At 27.2% G+C, this 17895-nt stretch overlaps 4 protein-coding genes across 4 annotated transcripts; 2 read left to right on the top strand and 2 right to left on the bottom strand.

The window, feature by feature from the left end:
- Positions 1–10321: 10321 nt before the first annotated feature.
- GO595_008916 (IS2 transposase TnpB) lies at positions 10322–10870 on the bottom strand (the record flags this gene model as incomplete). Its single annotated transcript, XM_067922543.1, has 1 exon — positions 10322–10870. The coding sequence occupies one exon, from the start codon at positions 10868–10870 to the stop codon at positions 10322–10324; it is 549 nt and encodes a 182-aa protein (XP_067770910.1).
- A 272-nt stretch (positions 10871–11142) lies between these two features.
- GO595_008917 (uncharacterized protein) lies at positions 11143–11691 on the top strand (the record flags this gene model as incomplete). The annotated part of the gene is made up of 1 exon (XM_067922544.1): positions 11143–11691. The coding sequence occupies one exon, from the start codon at positions 11143–11145 to the stop codon at positions 11689–11691; it is 549 nt and encodes a 182-aa protein (XP_067770911.1).
- A 67-nt stretch (positions 11692–11758) lies between these two features.
- GO595_008918 (uncharacterized protein) lies at positions 11759–11989 on the bottom strand (the record flags this gene model as incomplete). The annotated part of the gene is made up of 1 exon (XM_067922546.1): positions 11759–11989. One exon carries the CDS (start codon positions 11987–11989, stop codon positions 11759–11761), a length of 231 nt encoding a protein of 76 aa, XP_067770912.1.
- A 1942-nt stretch (positions 11990–13931) lies between these two features.
- GO595_008919 (uncharacterized protein) lies at positions 13932–15194 on the top strand (the record flags this gene model as incomplete). The annotated part of the gene is made up of 1 exon (XM_067922547.1): positions 13932–15194. The coding sequence occupies one exon, from the start codon at positions 13932–13934 to the stop codon at positions 15192–15194; it is 1263 nt and encodes a 420-aa protein (XP_067770913.1).
- Positions 15195–17895: the final 2701 nt, after the last annotated feature.

Consider the following 17895-nt stretch of genomic DNA (forward strand, 5'->3'; position numbering starts at 1 on the left):
GAAATTAATATTAAACCTTGTAAAAAAAAATTATTATCCTACTTATATTTATAATATTATTAACTCAATGGGAGAAGATTATAAAATTGCAATTATAAAATTGTCATAAATTATTATGATCAATTTAAATTACGAGATCAACTATATTTATGTAATATTTTAATAGAATGGTGTCGTTATTATACTGATAAAGGTATGCATTTTATAGAGGAACCTTCTAAACAGATATTTTCAGATCTCTTGAACCGGTATTCAACATTAATATTTTTAGCTAATGAAGTTATTTATTGTAATGATAACGATGGCCAGATTTATTAAATCTAGCAGAAAATCGTAAAGGAATATTAAGAAAAGATTTTCCTGAAGTTTATTTTAAATTAACTATAATCCCCACACCAAAAACTATTGGTTTATATAATAAAATAATAAATGAGAAATACAAACGTATAGATGAACATTTCCAAAAAAGAAGCAAAGAAAAAATGTTAAAATAGATAAGGTAAAAACAGAAGAAACGTCAAACATCAAATATAATATTATAACATACAACCGAAAACAAGTAATATATACAGACGAAAATTATATTAATGAATTACAAGATGCTTATGAAAATACAGTTTATATTGGTTCTACTTTAAATGAAAAAACATTTGAAGAATCTCTACCTGATGAGAACAAAATACAACTAGAAGTAATATTCGAATTAGATTTTTTAATTTATTATTTTGAAAAAGGTGAGGATATATCACAAAAATATTACCCAATACAATTCATGATCATTATTCAGATAGTATTAAAGAATTTAATCCAGAATTATTAGAAGGTCATGATGAAATGATTTATGTAATTAACATTGAAAATTATGAAATTAAAAATTAATTCAAAAATGATCAAGAATATTTAGAAAGTAATGATTTAAATAAATGGGTTCTAAAAATATCCCAGATCATTTAAAACTAATATTCAATGCTATTTCTATGGTTTAATCGAATGCAATTTTTTTTATAAATTTCTTTGAAAATTTTACAAACAATGATAAAAATAAAATAATTATGTTATATCAATATTGGATTGAATTTTTTACTGATGAATTAAATACACCATTAGCAATTCATGATATGTATATTTCAAATAATCTAAACGTATCATTTTTAACGATAACTGACATATTTACAAATTTTAATTGTATTGTGACATTTGTAATTTTAATTCAATTTTTATCGTACGTAGTTAAATTTATTTGCATGTGTTTTTGACATTTTTTCAATTAATTTAATTTGAAGTTTAGTCAGTTGTGAAAACATTTTTTTTTCTATCGGTTTTTTCGATATTAATTTTTTTCTTTTTGACTATGCACATTAGCAAGCAATAAACGGTCGTTTTGTAATAATGTATTTTTACTTTTATCCCAGAAAATATATTAATTTCACACAAAATTTTAAACCCTCAAATTAGTAGAGAGTAATACATTTTGAGTTATCAAAAAAATTAAAGAAAATTCTTTCGGAGAATAACAAAGTTTGTTCACTCAATGAGCTATTAATTTTTTTTTTTTTTTTTTTATTTTATAAAATTTAATCCCCCCTCCCCCAAAGAGAGCCCTAATGGAGAATGAGTCTCTATACTTTGTAATATTATTTTTATCATGGAAATCTATTGGTTTATCTTAATTTGAAATTTATACGAGCTTCTTTTCATAAACGGTCTAAACATGCTCTTGGATAGCCATTAATAGAAGCAACTTATTTCACAAATGAGCTTATTCAAGCTTTTAAAACTTTGAGTATTGGTATTTTCCATGATATTCGCTCACTCACAGTAAGAGTAAGAGATCAATCATATCAGTTCAATCTTAGATATGCCACCCTATCAACTGGACCTTCACGAGACTTACAAATATATGCTGTAGATATAAAAGATCAATATATAATTGCAATGCTTGCGTTAGATTCCAATATGATTCTTCTACTAAAACCGCATATTTTCTCTAATGCGATTAAGCACACACGCACGACAAAGTTTGTTTGTAATCTGAACGCTGCTCATTTTTAGCTCTGTAAACCATTTAAATGTCAAAAAAAGTTCGTATAATATTCAGTTAACTTTAAAAAGGCACAAAAAGTGGTGTAAACAATCGGAAAAAAGACATTCAAAAAGCTCGTATAAATAAGCGATTTCCCAAATCAAATATAATATTAATCATTTATAAGTAATTCCTCCTGATTTAACAAACTTTAAACTAATCTTTCTTTGCATAAATAATTTTACTACATCACTATAACTATATTTTAAGTTTAATGTCTCACCATTCTTTGTAACATATATTTTATCAACATAATCATAAAAATTGCTTTTACAACATTATTTAATTTATTAGCTGTTTCTCTACTACTACTCTTTTCTACAGTAGATTCGTTTGGCAATTGATTTTCGTAATTAAAATATCTGACTTCATAAGGATTTACAACGACATTAACATTATTATTCTGTTGAGATAGATAATACACTACTTTTAATAACTGACATTTTATTAGTAATAAAATAATAAGTGTTAAATCAATATATGAAGTATATAATCTAATGAAGTTAAAAAAAGTATGTACTATAAAACAATTATTTTATATAGAACATATCTTTTTTTATATTTATGATTTAGTGATATATAAATATATTAATGTTGCTAGATCAATTACCATTAAAAAAGCTCAAAAATTAGATTTAAATTCTTTATAAGATATTCACCGTGATCAATGTATTAAAATAGAATCTCCTATGAACGGTATTAATAAAATAAGATATATAATGATATATGCTGTAAGTAATAATGAAATGACTATTCCTGAAGCGAAAGAATAAATGAAAAATAATTAACTCATTCTTATTCTTGTGATGCAATTACCTGCTCTACTGATGCATTAGTAATCTCAATTTGTGGGTATCCTGGTGGTTGAGTAGCTCTAACCTTTGATAAAGCGTTCAAAATAAATACCTAGAGTGGCGAAATAAAACAGGTAATGACAGTTAAAAGGGGGTAATATTGAAAGAAAATATTATAGTGCGAAAAAAATTTCTCGAGAGTGTTTATGATTCAACTGTTATATCAATGTGAATTAGGTACTAGAGGTATCGGGTTCGAGATATTGATACTATGATTTTTATCCATAAAGCAAACTTTGTAGGGGTTCTTATATGGCAATTTAATTTTTTATAAATAAATAAAAGAGATTTTAAAATGTTTGTTTATTTAGCAATCATATTCATTCTTGGATGCTCATTGATGAGATTCATATTTCTTTGATTTAGAGTAAAAGATTTTATTTTTGTTACATTACCAAGATCTACCTTTCAAAATATTCCTCCATTTTGCAGATATGGTTTCACACCTGATGCTATGATTGCTGAAATAACAAAATGCGGAGCTGTTGCTTGATACCATGCTCCAAGCATCATTACAATTTGGTTAGATTGCCTACTTGTAAGCATATTTCTGTCTACTGGAACTTTGATGCTGTTTCCATTATAAAATTTTGGCGCATCCGTCCAACCCCATCATACTGTCTCATCAACATTAAAGATAAATGATCGAGGAATATCACCAATGACTGATGAGAGCTGATCATAATATTTCCCTATTTCTTCACTAAATGCTTCAACGCGTTGGCTTCCATATGAGAATACCTCTAACCCTTTTGACTCCATCAATGGATCTACAAATGTGCCGAAGAGTATCTCATTTGACACTTTGATTATAGTTATTATGAATGATGCTTTTCAGAAATTCAGTCGCTTCGGTATTGAGAATTGGTGGTCTCCCATTTGGTAGCGCATAATTTTCAAGTTTTTTATATCGTTAGTAAATCGAAGCACCAGAACGACCAAAAAACTCACCAATTTCTTCATATGATACTCGGTTCTGGCCAACATAGAATCTCAAAATCGTGCACACAATCTGAACTTGTTCTCTGAACGTTTTGACTTTTTAGAAGTCTTCCTCGAGTAGAATTGCAGATAATGTAGAGAATATTTTGTGGTTCTACGGCTTCTGTTTGCAGCATTTCCAGAAAAATTGCACATCTGAGCTGATTTTGCAACATAAAAATGGAATAACGTATTAACCGTTCATTGTTACATGAATAACTTTGACTTTACAACATGTTGATTGAATACTTTACATACGATATAATAGTGGCGAACTTTTTGAAATAAAGATAAGATACCTAGCAATCAAAGTATCAGATTCTATATATTATTTTTATTTAAAAAAAAGTTTGCACTAACTTAGTTAGCTTATATCAGAAAAATTAAAATTACTTGAAATTAAATACATTCGGTTCGCACTGGGTTGTTATGATTTACTTATAAAATTTCCGGCCGCTTGCGGTCGAAAATTTCTAAGTAAATTTTGACAACCAGCTTACCTCATGTCTTATTTTAATGTTATATGAATGACTTTTTTTTTTTTTTTTTTTTATCATGTTTTTTTACCCCCTAATTATTATTATCAATTCTTCCTAAATTTAACTTCGACATCTCAATGGTCGGATAATCATATTTGAGTTAAAAATTCTATGCTCACAGAAAAACCTCATAATCACTTCACTTCTCTAAATGGAATTCTACAATGAATTCTTAGCCATAAACAGATTCATTTTCGATCATTTGACCAACAAGACAATAAAGCCTACTCTTTCTTCTCTTTCTTCTTCTTTGTGTTATTCTGTTTCTTCATTCCGTACTCAACTTTTAAAGTTTAATCTTCCAACAAGAATTAATAGACTTATTTCATTAGCAAAATCTGCCACCGTTAATTCGAACCCCTCAAATTTACGTTTTACTAAAATATTGTATTGACAATGATACACGTTTGAATTCTCTTTACATTGAACACTTTAAGCCGTTAAAACCTCATCATTTCGACTTTTTAAATCTACTAAAAAAATATTCAAGTTATTCTTTACCACCAATATTAGATGATGACAAAAATTATGAATTAGATTATAAAAATTATTTTATGTCGAATAGTTCTATACATATTATGCAGGATATTGAAATATTCAATCGTAAAATGGAAGATATGTATGATAATATTCCGGAAATATTCAAATCACTTGATGGTGATCAACGATTTCTTATTAATAGCAATTTATCAATCGTTTTTTATATGGTAATGTTCAAATTGAAAAAATTGGTATTGATTCACCTCACCTTCATTGAACATTTTCTCTAAGTTCGAGAAAAAGTGGTACAGGGTATTTAAACTTGAATTCCCTATTAAACAGCCATAAAAAGCCTGACATGTAGAAACTGAATTCTATTTTAAATTGGCTGAAAAATAATAACTCGTTATATTCAAAAATTGCTCCACTGGATGTCAATTTCTACAGAACAAAAATCGATCCAGCTTTTGCACCAAACAATGATGTTATTGGTATTGCTGAGATACCCATTAGCGAAAATCAAAATAGCAATGAAATTGATTATACAAAAATACCAATTACATTGCCAAATTCCGAAGGGAAAAGTGAAATAATTTATGATATAGAAAAGGCTCTTTTAATGTGTTTTCCTTTGATATTCCCTTTTGGCAATATGTCAACTATTCCCGGTAAAACAATTCGCCAAAAAGCTGCTGTTCTTTTCGGTTCTCAGAATTTTATTATATGTGGTAGATTACAATGTACAATGATTCTTTTCTTATATGATGCTATAATAACTAAAATAGCTTCTTTTATAAAATTAATGCAGAAAATAGTCCTGAACAAGCAGCAATTATTTTAAATAAGCCAAATTCACCAGAACGACCGAGTAATACTCTTGCTGTCGGATCAAAATGGGAAGAATATAATTTGAATCCATTGGTTTTAATTGATTCAGATTTTTTATATCCTGCTGATGATTTAGAGAATGCTAAAGCTCTTAAAATTATGAAAAGGGGCAAGCCTTAAATAATATTAACTGAACGTTTCACAGTTACATTAAATATTAATGATTTCTGCTATCTTAAAACTGTCCTTGCAGGTTGCTGGAGATCAGACGAAGAAATTAAATCACATTAAGAAAGTTGGCAACAATCAATGGAATATCATGGTGTTTCAATTCCAGAAGAAGATCATATATTTCAATATTATAAAAATTTGATTATTTATATGCTAAATTCTACAAGATATAATACACAAGATTTTATTACAAATATATTTTCAATGAATTATGATATGTTTCCTCTTCTCAATGCTTTAAAAAATAAGGTAAATAATGAAAATCAAATCGAAATTGATCAAGTATTAAATTATATTAGATCAATAAATATTATAAATACAGATGTAATAATCGATATATCTAATTGTCCCTCTAATTTTCAGATAAATAAATATATATGTTATTCATTTAATAATCAAGAAATCAATAAATCAAACATTAATTTAGCAAATTTCGAGAGAAAATTTAACGATGGACAGCGTTATATATTCAATCAAGTTAAGAATAGATTATTAGCCGGACAACAATTAACTGCATTCATAAAAAGAAAAGCGGGGACAGGAAAAAGTTCTTTTATCAACTACATAATAAATTTGTTGAAAGTCAATAAAATCCCATATGTTGTATGTGCTTCTACAGGTATTGCAGCAAGTTTAATAAATGATAAAACAATTCATTCAACGGTAGGTATATAATGCGGTCGGGACTGATCACGAGGACTTTAGGGGACCCGCCACCGGGTCCTCGTGATCATTCCCGACCTTAAGTTTTCACTGGTGGGATTGGAGGGGTCTTCGGCCTCCGGAGGTGCCCTTCGGACCCGTAGGCCTCCGATTCCTACAATCCCCCGAGTGTGCTCGCTCCGCTCGCAACAAAATTCAAAATGATTTTTGTGAGCCATACAATTTGTTTAATAATTTGAATGCGCATTAAATTTTGATAGAACACGAAACTTTTTGATAGAAACGATAGCACTTTTATGCCACTTTTCGCATAAACCTCACATGACCAACACGAATCGTCCTCGGTTATCCTCGGTCGGACATTTATCTCATTCAATTTATCTTTGCCAGGAGGTTAATAGTCAAAAAACGACGAATATTTTTTGAATGCATGGCAAACTTTATTCTAAATAATAAATAACTGTTATAATTATCACTTCATTTTTTCTTCATGTATGCGAATATTTTTTCCATTGCTCAAATTGCAGACAATATCAAAAATAAGGATCTTTCTGCTATTGATGTTGCAATATTCTTTGATCCTAAATATAATAAAATGGGAAATTACAACAATTTTATTATCAATCCAATTGGGATGATAATAAAACATAGTAATTCTTCCGATTTTTATTTTATTCAAAGAGAAATAATAGAATTCTTTGACAATCCAATACTAATATCAATTCCAATTACTGAAAATAAGAAACCACCTATAAATCAAAATGTTCATTATTTAGAAATAGACTTATTTCCATTGAAATGTAAATTTGGACGATGGTATGCGTCATATATCTATGAGTCATATAATGATGAAATTAATCGTACATTATTAGATAATGTAATCGTTAATAGTCAACATAAAGACAAAACTCATCAATCTGCTTTTGATTTAAAGCAGGATCTTTTCAAGAGTGCCTAAAAATAAAAAAAAAAATGATTTAATTTATTTATTTATTTTGATTCTATAAAAAAACTAGAAGGTGATGAATATATTCTACTATTTTGTCTTTCAATTGGATAATTTGATAATTTTTCAAAATAAATTGAATTACTAATAGTTAGTTTTGGTAACTTTATATACTGGATAGATGGATCTATTAACTCAGTTTCTTTCTCTATCGTTGATGAATTTGATGTCTCATCGTCATAATAAGTCTTGATCACCTTCGTGCTACCAGACATTAATAAAAATGAAAATTTTATTAAATTATAATGAATTTTTGAAACTAAACTATGACAAATAGGACACAGGTGTTCTTTAAGGACGCCTGGGATTCGGAATAGTTTCAAAACAAAATATAAATAATATTTTATTATTTCTTTTGACCAACTAGTGCATTTGCTACACCATCTATAACAGGTGAGAATTTATCTGCTATTTTAATTCCTTTCGCAATAGCACCTGCATGACCAGGTAAATTTTCAATTCCAGGTATTTTACCTACTGTATTTACAACAAGTTTAGCTACTTTATTCCATACATTACCAATAAATCTTCCGACTGGTTTAATAATTTTATTTTTAATCCAAGCACCTGCTTTTTTAAATCCATTTTTAATTTTGTTCCAAAAACTCCAAGCCATAAATAATAATATATATAAAATATTAATTCTTTTTTTTATTGATAAAATATGAGATGGATCTTGTCATTTGCTTCATTTCCTATATTTTTAAATAATAAAATTATTTTATCACCGGTTTCAAATATTTTATCCATAGGTAACTTTTTAAAAGGTCTTATTTTTTTAATGTCTTCTTTATGTTGTTTAGCAAATTCATAACCTTTCACAATATGTGGACTAATTTTTTTAAATCCTTCTTTCATTTTTTTGAGTAAAGGTTATATTTTCTTTATACCGTTTTTAAATTTGTTCCACAAACCCCACGCCATAAATAATAATAAAAATAAATTCATTGTTTTATTAAATCCTGTAATATTAACTTATTCCTATCTTTTTCTTTTACATCTTTAAATATTATTTTATCATTAGGTTTATATGGTAGAATTCTATTTTTATTACCTAAATTCTTACCTAAATTCTTTTCATGTTCTAACCATTTTTTCACATTTTTGTTGAATTTTTCTTGTTGTTCTTTACTTAACTGAAATTTGCTCAAACCTTTTTTGATTTTATTCCAAAAACCCCAACCCATTTAAAAATTATGAAAAATATTTTTCATTTTTATTAATGTATTATAATAATACGCAATCTAAAAATGAACAAAATGATCAAGGTAATGTTGAAGCTTATTTTGATCGTCTTAAAGATTTAATTGCTAAAAATGATGGTACTCGTTCTTTTATTTTAAGAACTGAAGATTGTCATGATCAAAATGCACCATTTAATCAATCTCAAGAAACTAGATTAAGAATTACTCATGGTGATCATATGATTTCACAAATAACTGAAGGTTTTATTAATTTTAAAATTAGAATAACTGTACAATTATCAAAAGCTATTTCATCTGGTAATTTACAAGATCCTGAAAATTTAGCTAAAATATTTATAGGTTTTAAGAGTTCTAATCAATTATTAGATCAATTACAAATTATGTCTAATAAATATTTCTACTGGTTATCAACAAAATGAATGTTGTCGTGAAGGTTATTGTTATTCTACAATTAAACCCTATGCTGAAAAGAAAACTAGGAAATATACACATTCTTTATATGAAAATGTTTCAGAATATTCTCAATCTGTTTGTGGTACTTATGTTGATTTAAATACAATTGCAGATGGAAATAAACATGATATCGAATTTGAAATGAATCTTCCATTTGAAGATATATTAGCTTTACAAGCATTTGATTTATATCCAAATAGATTAGTTGGTGATATTGAATTAAAGTTTTATGTTATTCAAAATGGTTTAGTTTGGTGTCAAGTAGATCCACGTAAAATTAAAGAAGTTAAAGAATTTTTAGAAGATTCTACTATTAATGCTATATTTAATAATTTACCTTTATTTACTCATGGTTTTACTCAAATAGGTAATTCTGCTAATATTACTACTACATTTAAATATGATACTGAAACTAATCATACTATTGATACTGCAACTGAGAATGTTTCTTTATATTGTACAGGTTTAACAGTAGTTTCATGTAAATCTAATATGTTTGGATTTGGAGTTAAAGAAGAAACTTTAAATAAAATAGCTCAAATACTTCAACAACCTGGAGGTTTAATAATTCCTTCACAACAATTAGATTATAATGCATTTGCTTTAGCTGCTACTGAATCTGGTATACATGTAGTAACCCGATTTGATCTCCAAATAAACGGTCATATATCGTAAAAAAAATTAACGGTTTTGATTGTTACTTATTCGACCGGTCGGTTATTGATCGGTATGCATTGGAAAACTAGGTTTTTCAATGCATACCGATCAATAACCGACGGGTGTTTGTGTGCAATGTTTTTGTGCTAATTGGAACGGTTGTGGTTAGATTATACTGGTGATAACGCAATTTCAACTGCAACAGAATACAAAACAGGTGGGTCGGTTGATGTTGATCGATTGATCAGTAGATCGATTGTCTTCATCGATCACCATGCTTTGCCAAACAAAGTCTGATAAAGAGTTCAAACATTTCAGTCAGAAAAAAGTATGCTAAATTTTTATTTAGCAGATATCTTTTTGACGAATTCAACTTCGTCAGGGCATCCAGGTGACCAATGAGGTTCACTCAGCCACATGTCTGATGGTGTCATCCACTTTCTTGTCATCTCATGAAGACCGTGGTGTCTCCATGCAAAGTTATATTCATAAATGACAGTTTGAAGATCGGATGCACCTTTTGATATTTCATATGTTTCCCACCACCTTTCCATTTTCCCATTTTGTTGTGGTGTGTATGGTGCAGTTCGCCAATCTTTTATCCCATTGTGTGAAAGAATAGCTTGGTAGGGTTTACCAACAAACTCCCCTCCATTGTCGATAACAATCCGAGCTAGAGCTGAGGCATTTGTGATCTCTGATGGCTTTCCCCGTTGGATCTCTGGAAATGGAACTTGAGCAAGAGCAAATTCTTTTTTAAGGCGCTTGATTCCTATTTTTTCTTCCTTCATCAGCCCCTTGATTGTTTGCTTGTGTTCTTTTATTCTTCGTTCAAATTCTAATATTTGTTCGAATGTATAGATTTGTTGCTTATAAGGACCTCTCTCCATTCAAAAAAAGTGAGTAAAGAATTCGAAATTAAATAATATTAATAAAGTATTACAATATTGAATTGATACAGAAAATTCATAAATAATATTTTTATTACTTTGGTGAATCAAAATTCTAAAAATTATGCACTTTTATGACAGTTTTTATGTATGATTATTAAATATAACCAACAACTTTTTGATTGCTTTACATCGACGACCGTTCATTCACCGTTCATTTGGAGACCAAATCGGGTTAGAACACTGAATCTGGTATACAATCTACTATTAATATGCCTTTATTTAATGTTACAACTATTACAGTTGTGTTTCCAAAACATGCTAATGATTATACTTGTTTTGATAATCCTATTTATAATAATGTACAATTAACTATTGCAGGTCAAAATTATCCTGATGAACCAGTAAGTACTTTAGGTGCTAGATTTTTACAATATCAATTAGTTGCTTCTGATTTAGATGGTGGTATACAATGTACTAAAGAATTTGAAGATTCTTTAACTATGGATAGAAATGATTCTAATGGTACAAGATATAATAATACATTAAGTGATGCTACCTCATTTATGCTTAATATACAATGTGAACGTTCACGTGGTGGTTACGTATTCGACGGCTTATACTCTAACGGTCAAAATATACCAATACAAATTAAGGGGCAACCTATTTATACACTAGCTAATGATACTTATTATAATGTTGATGATACTGGAAATCATCCACCTCCTCCACAATTATTCATTTGTCGTGATACTTATTTCACATTAGATTTACATAATGGATTGAAATATTATCCTAATGGTACTCCTGATGGTTATTAAATAAAAATTATTTGAAATTAGATCTCAATTTTATTTAGATTAAAAAAATTAGAAGTATTTTTTTTATTTACTCCATTTCCTTGATTGCTGACTCAATTTGTTCATACATCGTATGAACAATCTCCGGTCTTAAATTCGGTCTATGAGTCTTGATCCAGTCATAGAGAAGATCAAGACTTCCCGGTACTAAGCATTCCAGGGGTTCTCTAGTGAACTCTCCTGTGCCCCAATGCACCAGGAAAGACACCACCCCTTTCTTAATGCGTGGCGCAGAGATGCTTTGGACTGGATATTCCATTTTTAGATGTGAGGTGATTCTAAATATTTCGATACAGTTAGACTTTTTGATATATTTTTTATTATTTTGAAACACAAACTTTTTCAAATATTGAGTACTTCTTTTAGGAATTAAGAAATATAGGATCATAAAATTGAATAGCGATAATGTTGTTTTCTGAGAGTTTTGATCACGATGACTTTTTGAACTGAATAAAGACTGTACTATCAAATATTTCCTGTTTAAATAGTTTACTGATTGTTTCCCATGATCTCGATAAATTAATTTATATCTTAAGTTAGTACATAACTGTAAAAATTGAATCTATCGTTAATTCAAAAGTGGGTAAATACGATCAAAATCAATTCATTTTTTTTACACTGATTCCCTGTCCATAAAAATTACATAAAAAAATCATTGTACATTTATTCAGTCAAATGTGTCACTTTTCAAACGTCAAAAAATATTAATGACATTAAGTTTTATTTTATAAGACATTTTGAGCTTGATCATTTTGATTTTGAGGCATCATTGAGTTAGCATAATTTTGTAAAACATTCAATTTATTTACAAAGGCATTATATTCATCAAAATTATCATTAAATATTTGATTTAATAATTCCATTTTAGATATTTGATAAGCTTGATCTAATTGTTCAGGTGTTATATTTTGTAAAGGATTTTTAATAGTAGGATGATATTTTTCATCTATAAATTTATAAATTTGTTTTCTTAATAAATTATGATATTTATTATATACAGTTATAGTTAAAGTTATTACATTTTTATTTTTTACAATAGAAAAGGAAGGTTTAATATTTATAGCACTAAAATCACAATCTTTAAATTCTTGTGCAAAGCATGTATAAAGAGATTCCATTAATAATAATGAATTGATTTTATAAAATTATTTTATTTTATGGAAAACGATATTAATATTGATGTCATAGATAATATGATTGATTATTGCTTATATAAAAATAAACCTAAATTAAATGAAGAATTAATAAGTGAAATTCATCCAGTGGTGAATGTACCTTATAATTCTTTAAATATAGCAGTAGGTAGAAAAAGAAGTGGGAAAACTCAATGTATAATTAGAGAAATTATTAAAATTAGTAATATTAGTCCTAGAACTCATTTATTAATTTATATTAATAAAAATGGATTAAAAAATGATCCTACATTTGAATCATTAAAACCTTTAATAAAGATTCCAATATTATATGTAGCTGAAAATCAAGCAGAAGATATAGTTAAAGATATATTAAAATGGAAACAATTTTATAATGAAATTAAAAATAATCATTGGGAAAATAAAATAGTAGATAATCAAATATCTGAATTATTTGAAAAATTATATATTAATAATTTTAATAATTTAACTTTACATACTATAATATTTTTTTGAAGATTGTGCTAATAGTCCTTTATTTAAAAAACCTACTAATTATTTTAATCAATTATTTACTAAATTAGCTCATATTCAATGTTCTGTATTTTTCGCTGTACAATTTTGGAAATCTTTACCTGCTGAAGTTAAAGCTAATGTAAGTACTATATTTATATTTCCTAATTTCTCTAAACAACAATTAAGATATATGATTGAACAAATACCATTGCCTTATACTAAAGATCAAATTTATTCAGTTTATCAAAAATTATCTGGTCATCAAAAAATATTTATTGATGTTAATAATCAAAATATAAAAATTGAATAAAAAATGATAAATCAAAATTCATTTTTTTTTTAATGTCATATAGAGAAAGGGGTATAGATAATTAAATAGCTACTTATCTCAATGTTCTGGGGGTCGATATGAATGGTGCTTAAGATAACTTAAGAGAATGGAAAAATCAACAAACCGATAAAACTATAAATGATCTCAATAATCAAATAAAAATATGGCAAACATTAAAAACAACCAATATAGCTCAGAATACTTTATGGGACAATATATTGATGTATTTACAAAATATTCAACATCCGTTTTTTGACGAACTAGCTCCATTTCATCCAGAAGTACAAAAGGATGATGCTTTGGAAGAAACAGAATATGTAGATCATTTTTCATCAGTGCAGCCAACAATAACTATCGACGACATTAAACCAATTTTGTCTAACGAAATTCCACCATTGGGTTATGAAAAAGTGGACGGAAAATATCAAAAAAGAAGAACAAATACCAAAAGTTTACCACCACCTCCAAGACCTCCTGAATATCACATTAGAACTCCTGGTGGTAAAATGTATGATTTTATAGAAGATAAATCAAAATATAAATATACTGGAGGAAGTAATGTTATATTGGATGAAAATATGGATACATTAGCACATCTTATTCTTGATTTAAAGAAAGATGTTAAAAAAATTAGAGAGCTTCAAACAATAGATGGTGCAAGAGAATTAGTTGAAAAACATAATAAAGATAAAAAGGATCCAAGATATCATTGGACTGCAATTGAAGAAGATATAAATAAGGATGGTATTCCAGATGTTATAGTTGCAGATCAACATAAAAGAGCAAAATTTGTAAATGGATGGACGGTTAAACAACATGACCTATATGAAAGTCAATATATAAGATTTTTACAACAAAAATATGGTAGTCCACAAAATAGAAAACTTTTGAGAGCAAAAGGTCAACATATAGAGGATTTCGATGAATTTATGGATAAATATATAAGAAAAGTTACATATGATGATAATAAGCCATTTGATGATCCTAGGGTAGAACCTACCCCAGAAGGTAGACAAATTATGGATACTGTTGATAAATTTAATTTAAAGTATTATCAAGATACAGGTGTTAGAGATGTTTATAAAACACACAAACCAAGAAGGAGAACAGCAAATCAAGTGTTTACTAGATATGTTATTAAGCCAATTTATAATGATTATCTTAAAGATTATCAAAAGAATAATGCTAATGATGAACAACTTCCTGTAAAGTTAGCTATGATTAAAAGAATGTTTTCAATACTTAGTGTATCTGCTAAATTTTATAATGACATTATAAAAACAAGAATGAATAAGATATTGGCAGGTCAAAATATTAAAGATGAGAAAACAGCTAAGAAATATATTAGAGAAGATACAGGAGAAAATTATTGGACAAGTGCTTCAAAGCAAGCAGTTTCTGAGATTTTACTAGATAAGAATAAATTTGCAGATGTTAAATCATCATTATATAAATATATTAACACTAAACGTGGTTTCGAATAAAAAATTTTTAAAATCATTATTTTTTATTATTAAAATAAGTGATTTCTCACCACATGTAGGGAAGAATAATACTGAACATAATAGTTCTAGTGCTAATTGTAAAGTTATTATTAATAATAACAATAGTGAAACACCAGTACATTATCCTGAAGTTAATGAAGAAACACCAAAAATAATTACAAGAGAAACTGATCTTAATACTGATAATGCTAGTGCTTTATATAAACATATAGCTTTAACATTTAGTGCTATATTAAAAACAAATAATATGAAATTAATAGCAAATTTAATTGATAATAGTGGAAAAATTATTATTAATGCTAATGATTTAATACAAGCTATAAGTTTAATTTTAGAAATTGATTTTAATCAAGTTAGATTAAGTTATGAAGATCCTGAACCTTGATGTTTAAAACATGTAAATCCAATTAAAAAAGTTAACTCAATTAAGATTAATGGTTATGATGTTAGTTCTCAATATAATAAAGAATATAACACATTAATGGATGAATTTAATATATCATTAGAAAAAGTATTTATTTATTAAAATTAATAGGATAAGGCACAGGATTTAATAAATATCTTGGTACTGACATTTTTATTCCTTCTTCATTATGAATATTATATTTACCTTTATCGAAATTATCTACTATAAAAATATCTGATAATATTTTTGATCTCTTTTTTAGTTGATCTGTATTATAAACTGTTACTGTTGTACCAGGAGGTAAATTAAATCTATTTTGTTTCATAATTTTATCATTTAATTTATGTAACTCTAAACCAAAAGATTTTCCTTGTTTAAAAGTATCTATTGGTGAAATTTTTTTGTGATTTAATTGACTTAATGTTTTATGATAAGTATTATTATAATTACCGACAATTTTCTTCATATGATATGGATCTATTTCTTTTAACTAATTGATATTGTAAAAATCTAGCACCTAAAGTACTTACTGGTTCATCAGGATAATTTTGACCTGCAATAGTTAATTGTACATTATTATAAATAGGATTATCAAAACAAGTATAATCATTAGCATGTTTTGGAAATACAACTGTAATAGTTGTAACATTAAATAAAGGCATATTAATAGTAGATTGTATACCAGATTCAGTAGCAGCTAAAGCAAATGCATTATAATCTAATTGTTGTGAAGGAATTATTAAACCTCCAGGTTGTTGAAGTATTTGAGCTATTTTATTTAAAGTTTCTTCTTTAACTCCAAATCCAAACATATTAGATTTACATGAAACTACTGTTAAACCTGTACAATATAAAGAAACATTCTCAGTTGCAGTATCAATAGTATGATTAGTTTCAGTATCACATTTAAATGTAGTAGTAATATTAGCAGAATTACCTATTTGAGTAAAACCATGAGTAAATAAAGGTAAATTATTAAATATAGCATTAATAGTAGAATCTTCTAAAAATTCTTTAACTTCTTTAATTTTACGTGGATCTACTTGACACCATACTAAACCATTTTGAATAACATAAAACTTTAATTCTATATCACCAACTAATCTATTTGGATATAAATCAAATGCTTGTAAAGCTAATATATCTTCAAATGGAAGATTCATTTCAAATTCGATATCATGTTTATTTCCATCTGCAATTGTATTTAAATCAACATAAGTACCACAAACAGATTGAGAATATTCTGAAACATTTTCATATAAAGAATGTGTATATTTCCTAGTTTTCTTTTCAGCATAGGGTTTAATTGTAGAATAACAATAACCTTCACGACAACATTCATTTTGTTGATAACCAGTAGATATTTTATTAGACATAATTTGTAATTGATCTAATAATTGATTAGAACTCTTAAAACCTATAAATATTTTAGCTAAATTTTCAGGATCTTGTAAATTACCAGATGAAATAGCTTTTGATAATTGTACAGTTATTCTAATTTTAAAAATTAATAAAACCTTCAGTTATTTGTGAAATCATATGATCACCATGAGTAATTCTTAATCTAGTTTCTTGAGATTGATTAAATGGTGCATTTTGATCATGACAATCTTCAGTTCTTAAAATAAAAGAACGAGTACCATCATTTTTAGCAATTCAATCTTTAAGACGATCAAAATAAGCTTCAACATTACCTTGATCATTTTGTTCATTTTTAGATTGAGTATTATTATAATACATTAATAAAAATGAAAAATATTTTTCATAATTTTTAATGGCGTGGGGGTTGTAAAATAAATTTAAATCAGGTATAAAGAAAATAGGATCTTTACTTAAAAAAGTGAAAGAAGGCTTCACAAAAATTAGTCCTCATATTGCGAAAGGTTATGAATTTGCAAAACAACATAAAGAATATATTAAAAAGATAGGACCTTTAAAGAAATTACCTGTAGATAAAATATTTGAAGTAGGTGATAGAATAGCTCCTATATTTAAACCAGTAGGTATGGAAGCAAATGATAAGATCCTGTCTAATTTACATCCTGCATTTTATATATAAAGAAATAAATATTTATTTTTATTATTATTTATGGCGTGGGGTTTTTGGAACAAAATAAAAAACGGATTTAAAAAAGCTGGTGCTTGGATTAAAAATAAAATTATTAAACCAGTCGGTAGATTTATTGGAAATGTTTGGAATAAAGTAGCTAAACCTGTTGTAAATACAGTAGGTAAAATACCTGGAATTGAAAATTTACCTGGTCATGCAGGTGC

This window comes from Histomonas meleagridis (genome assembly GCF_020186115.1).
Source record: "Histomonas meleagridis strain 2922-C6/04-10x chromosome Unknown contig_79, whole genome shotgun sequence".
Taxonomy (NCBI): Eukaryota; Parabasalia; order Tritrichomonadida; family Dientamoebidae; genus Histomonas; species Histomonas meleagridis.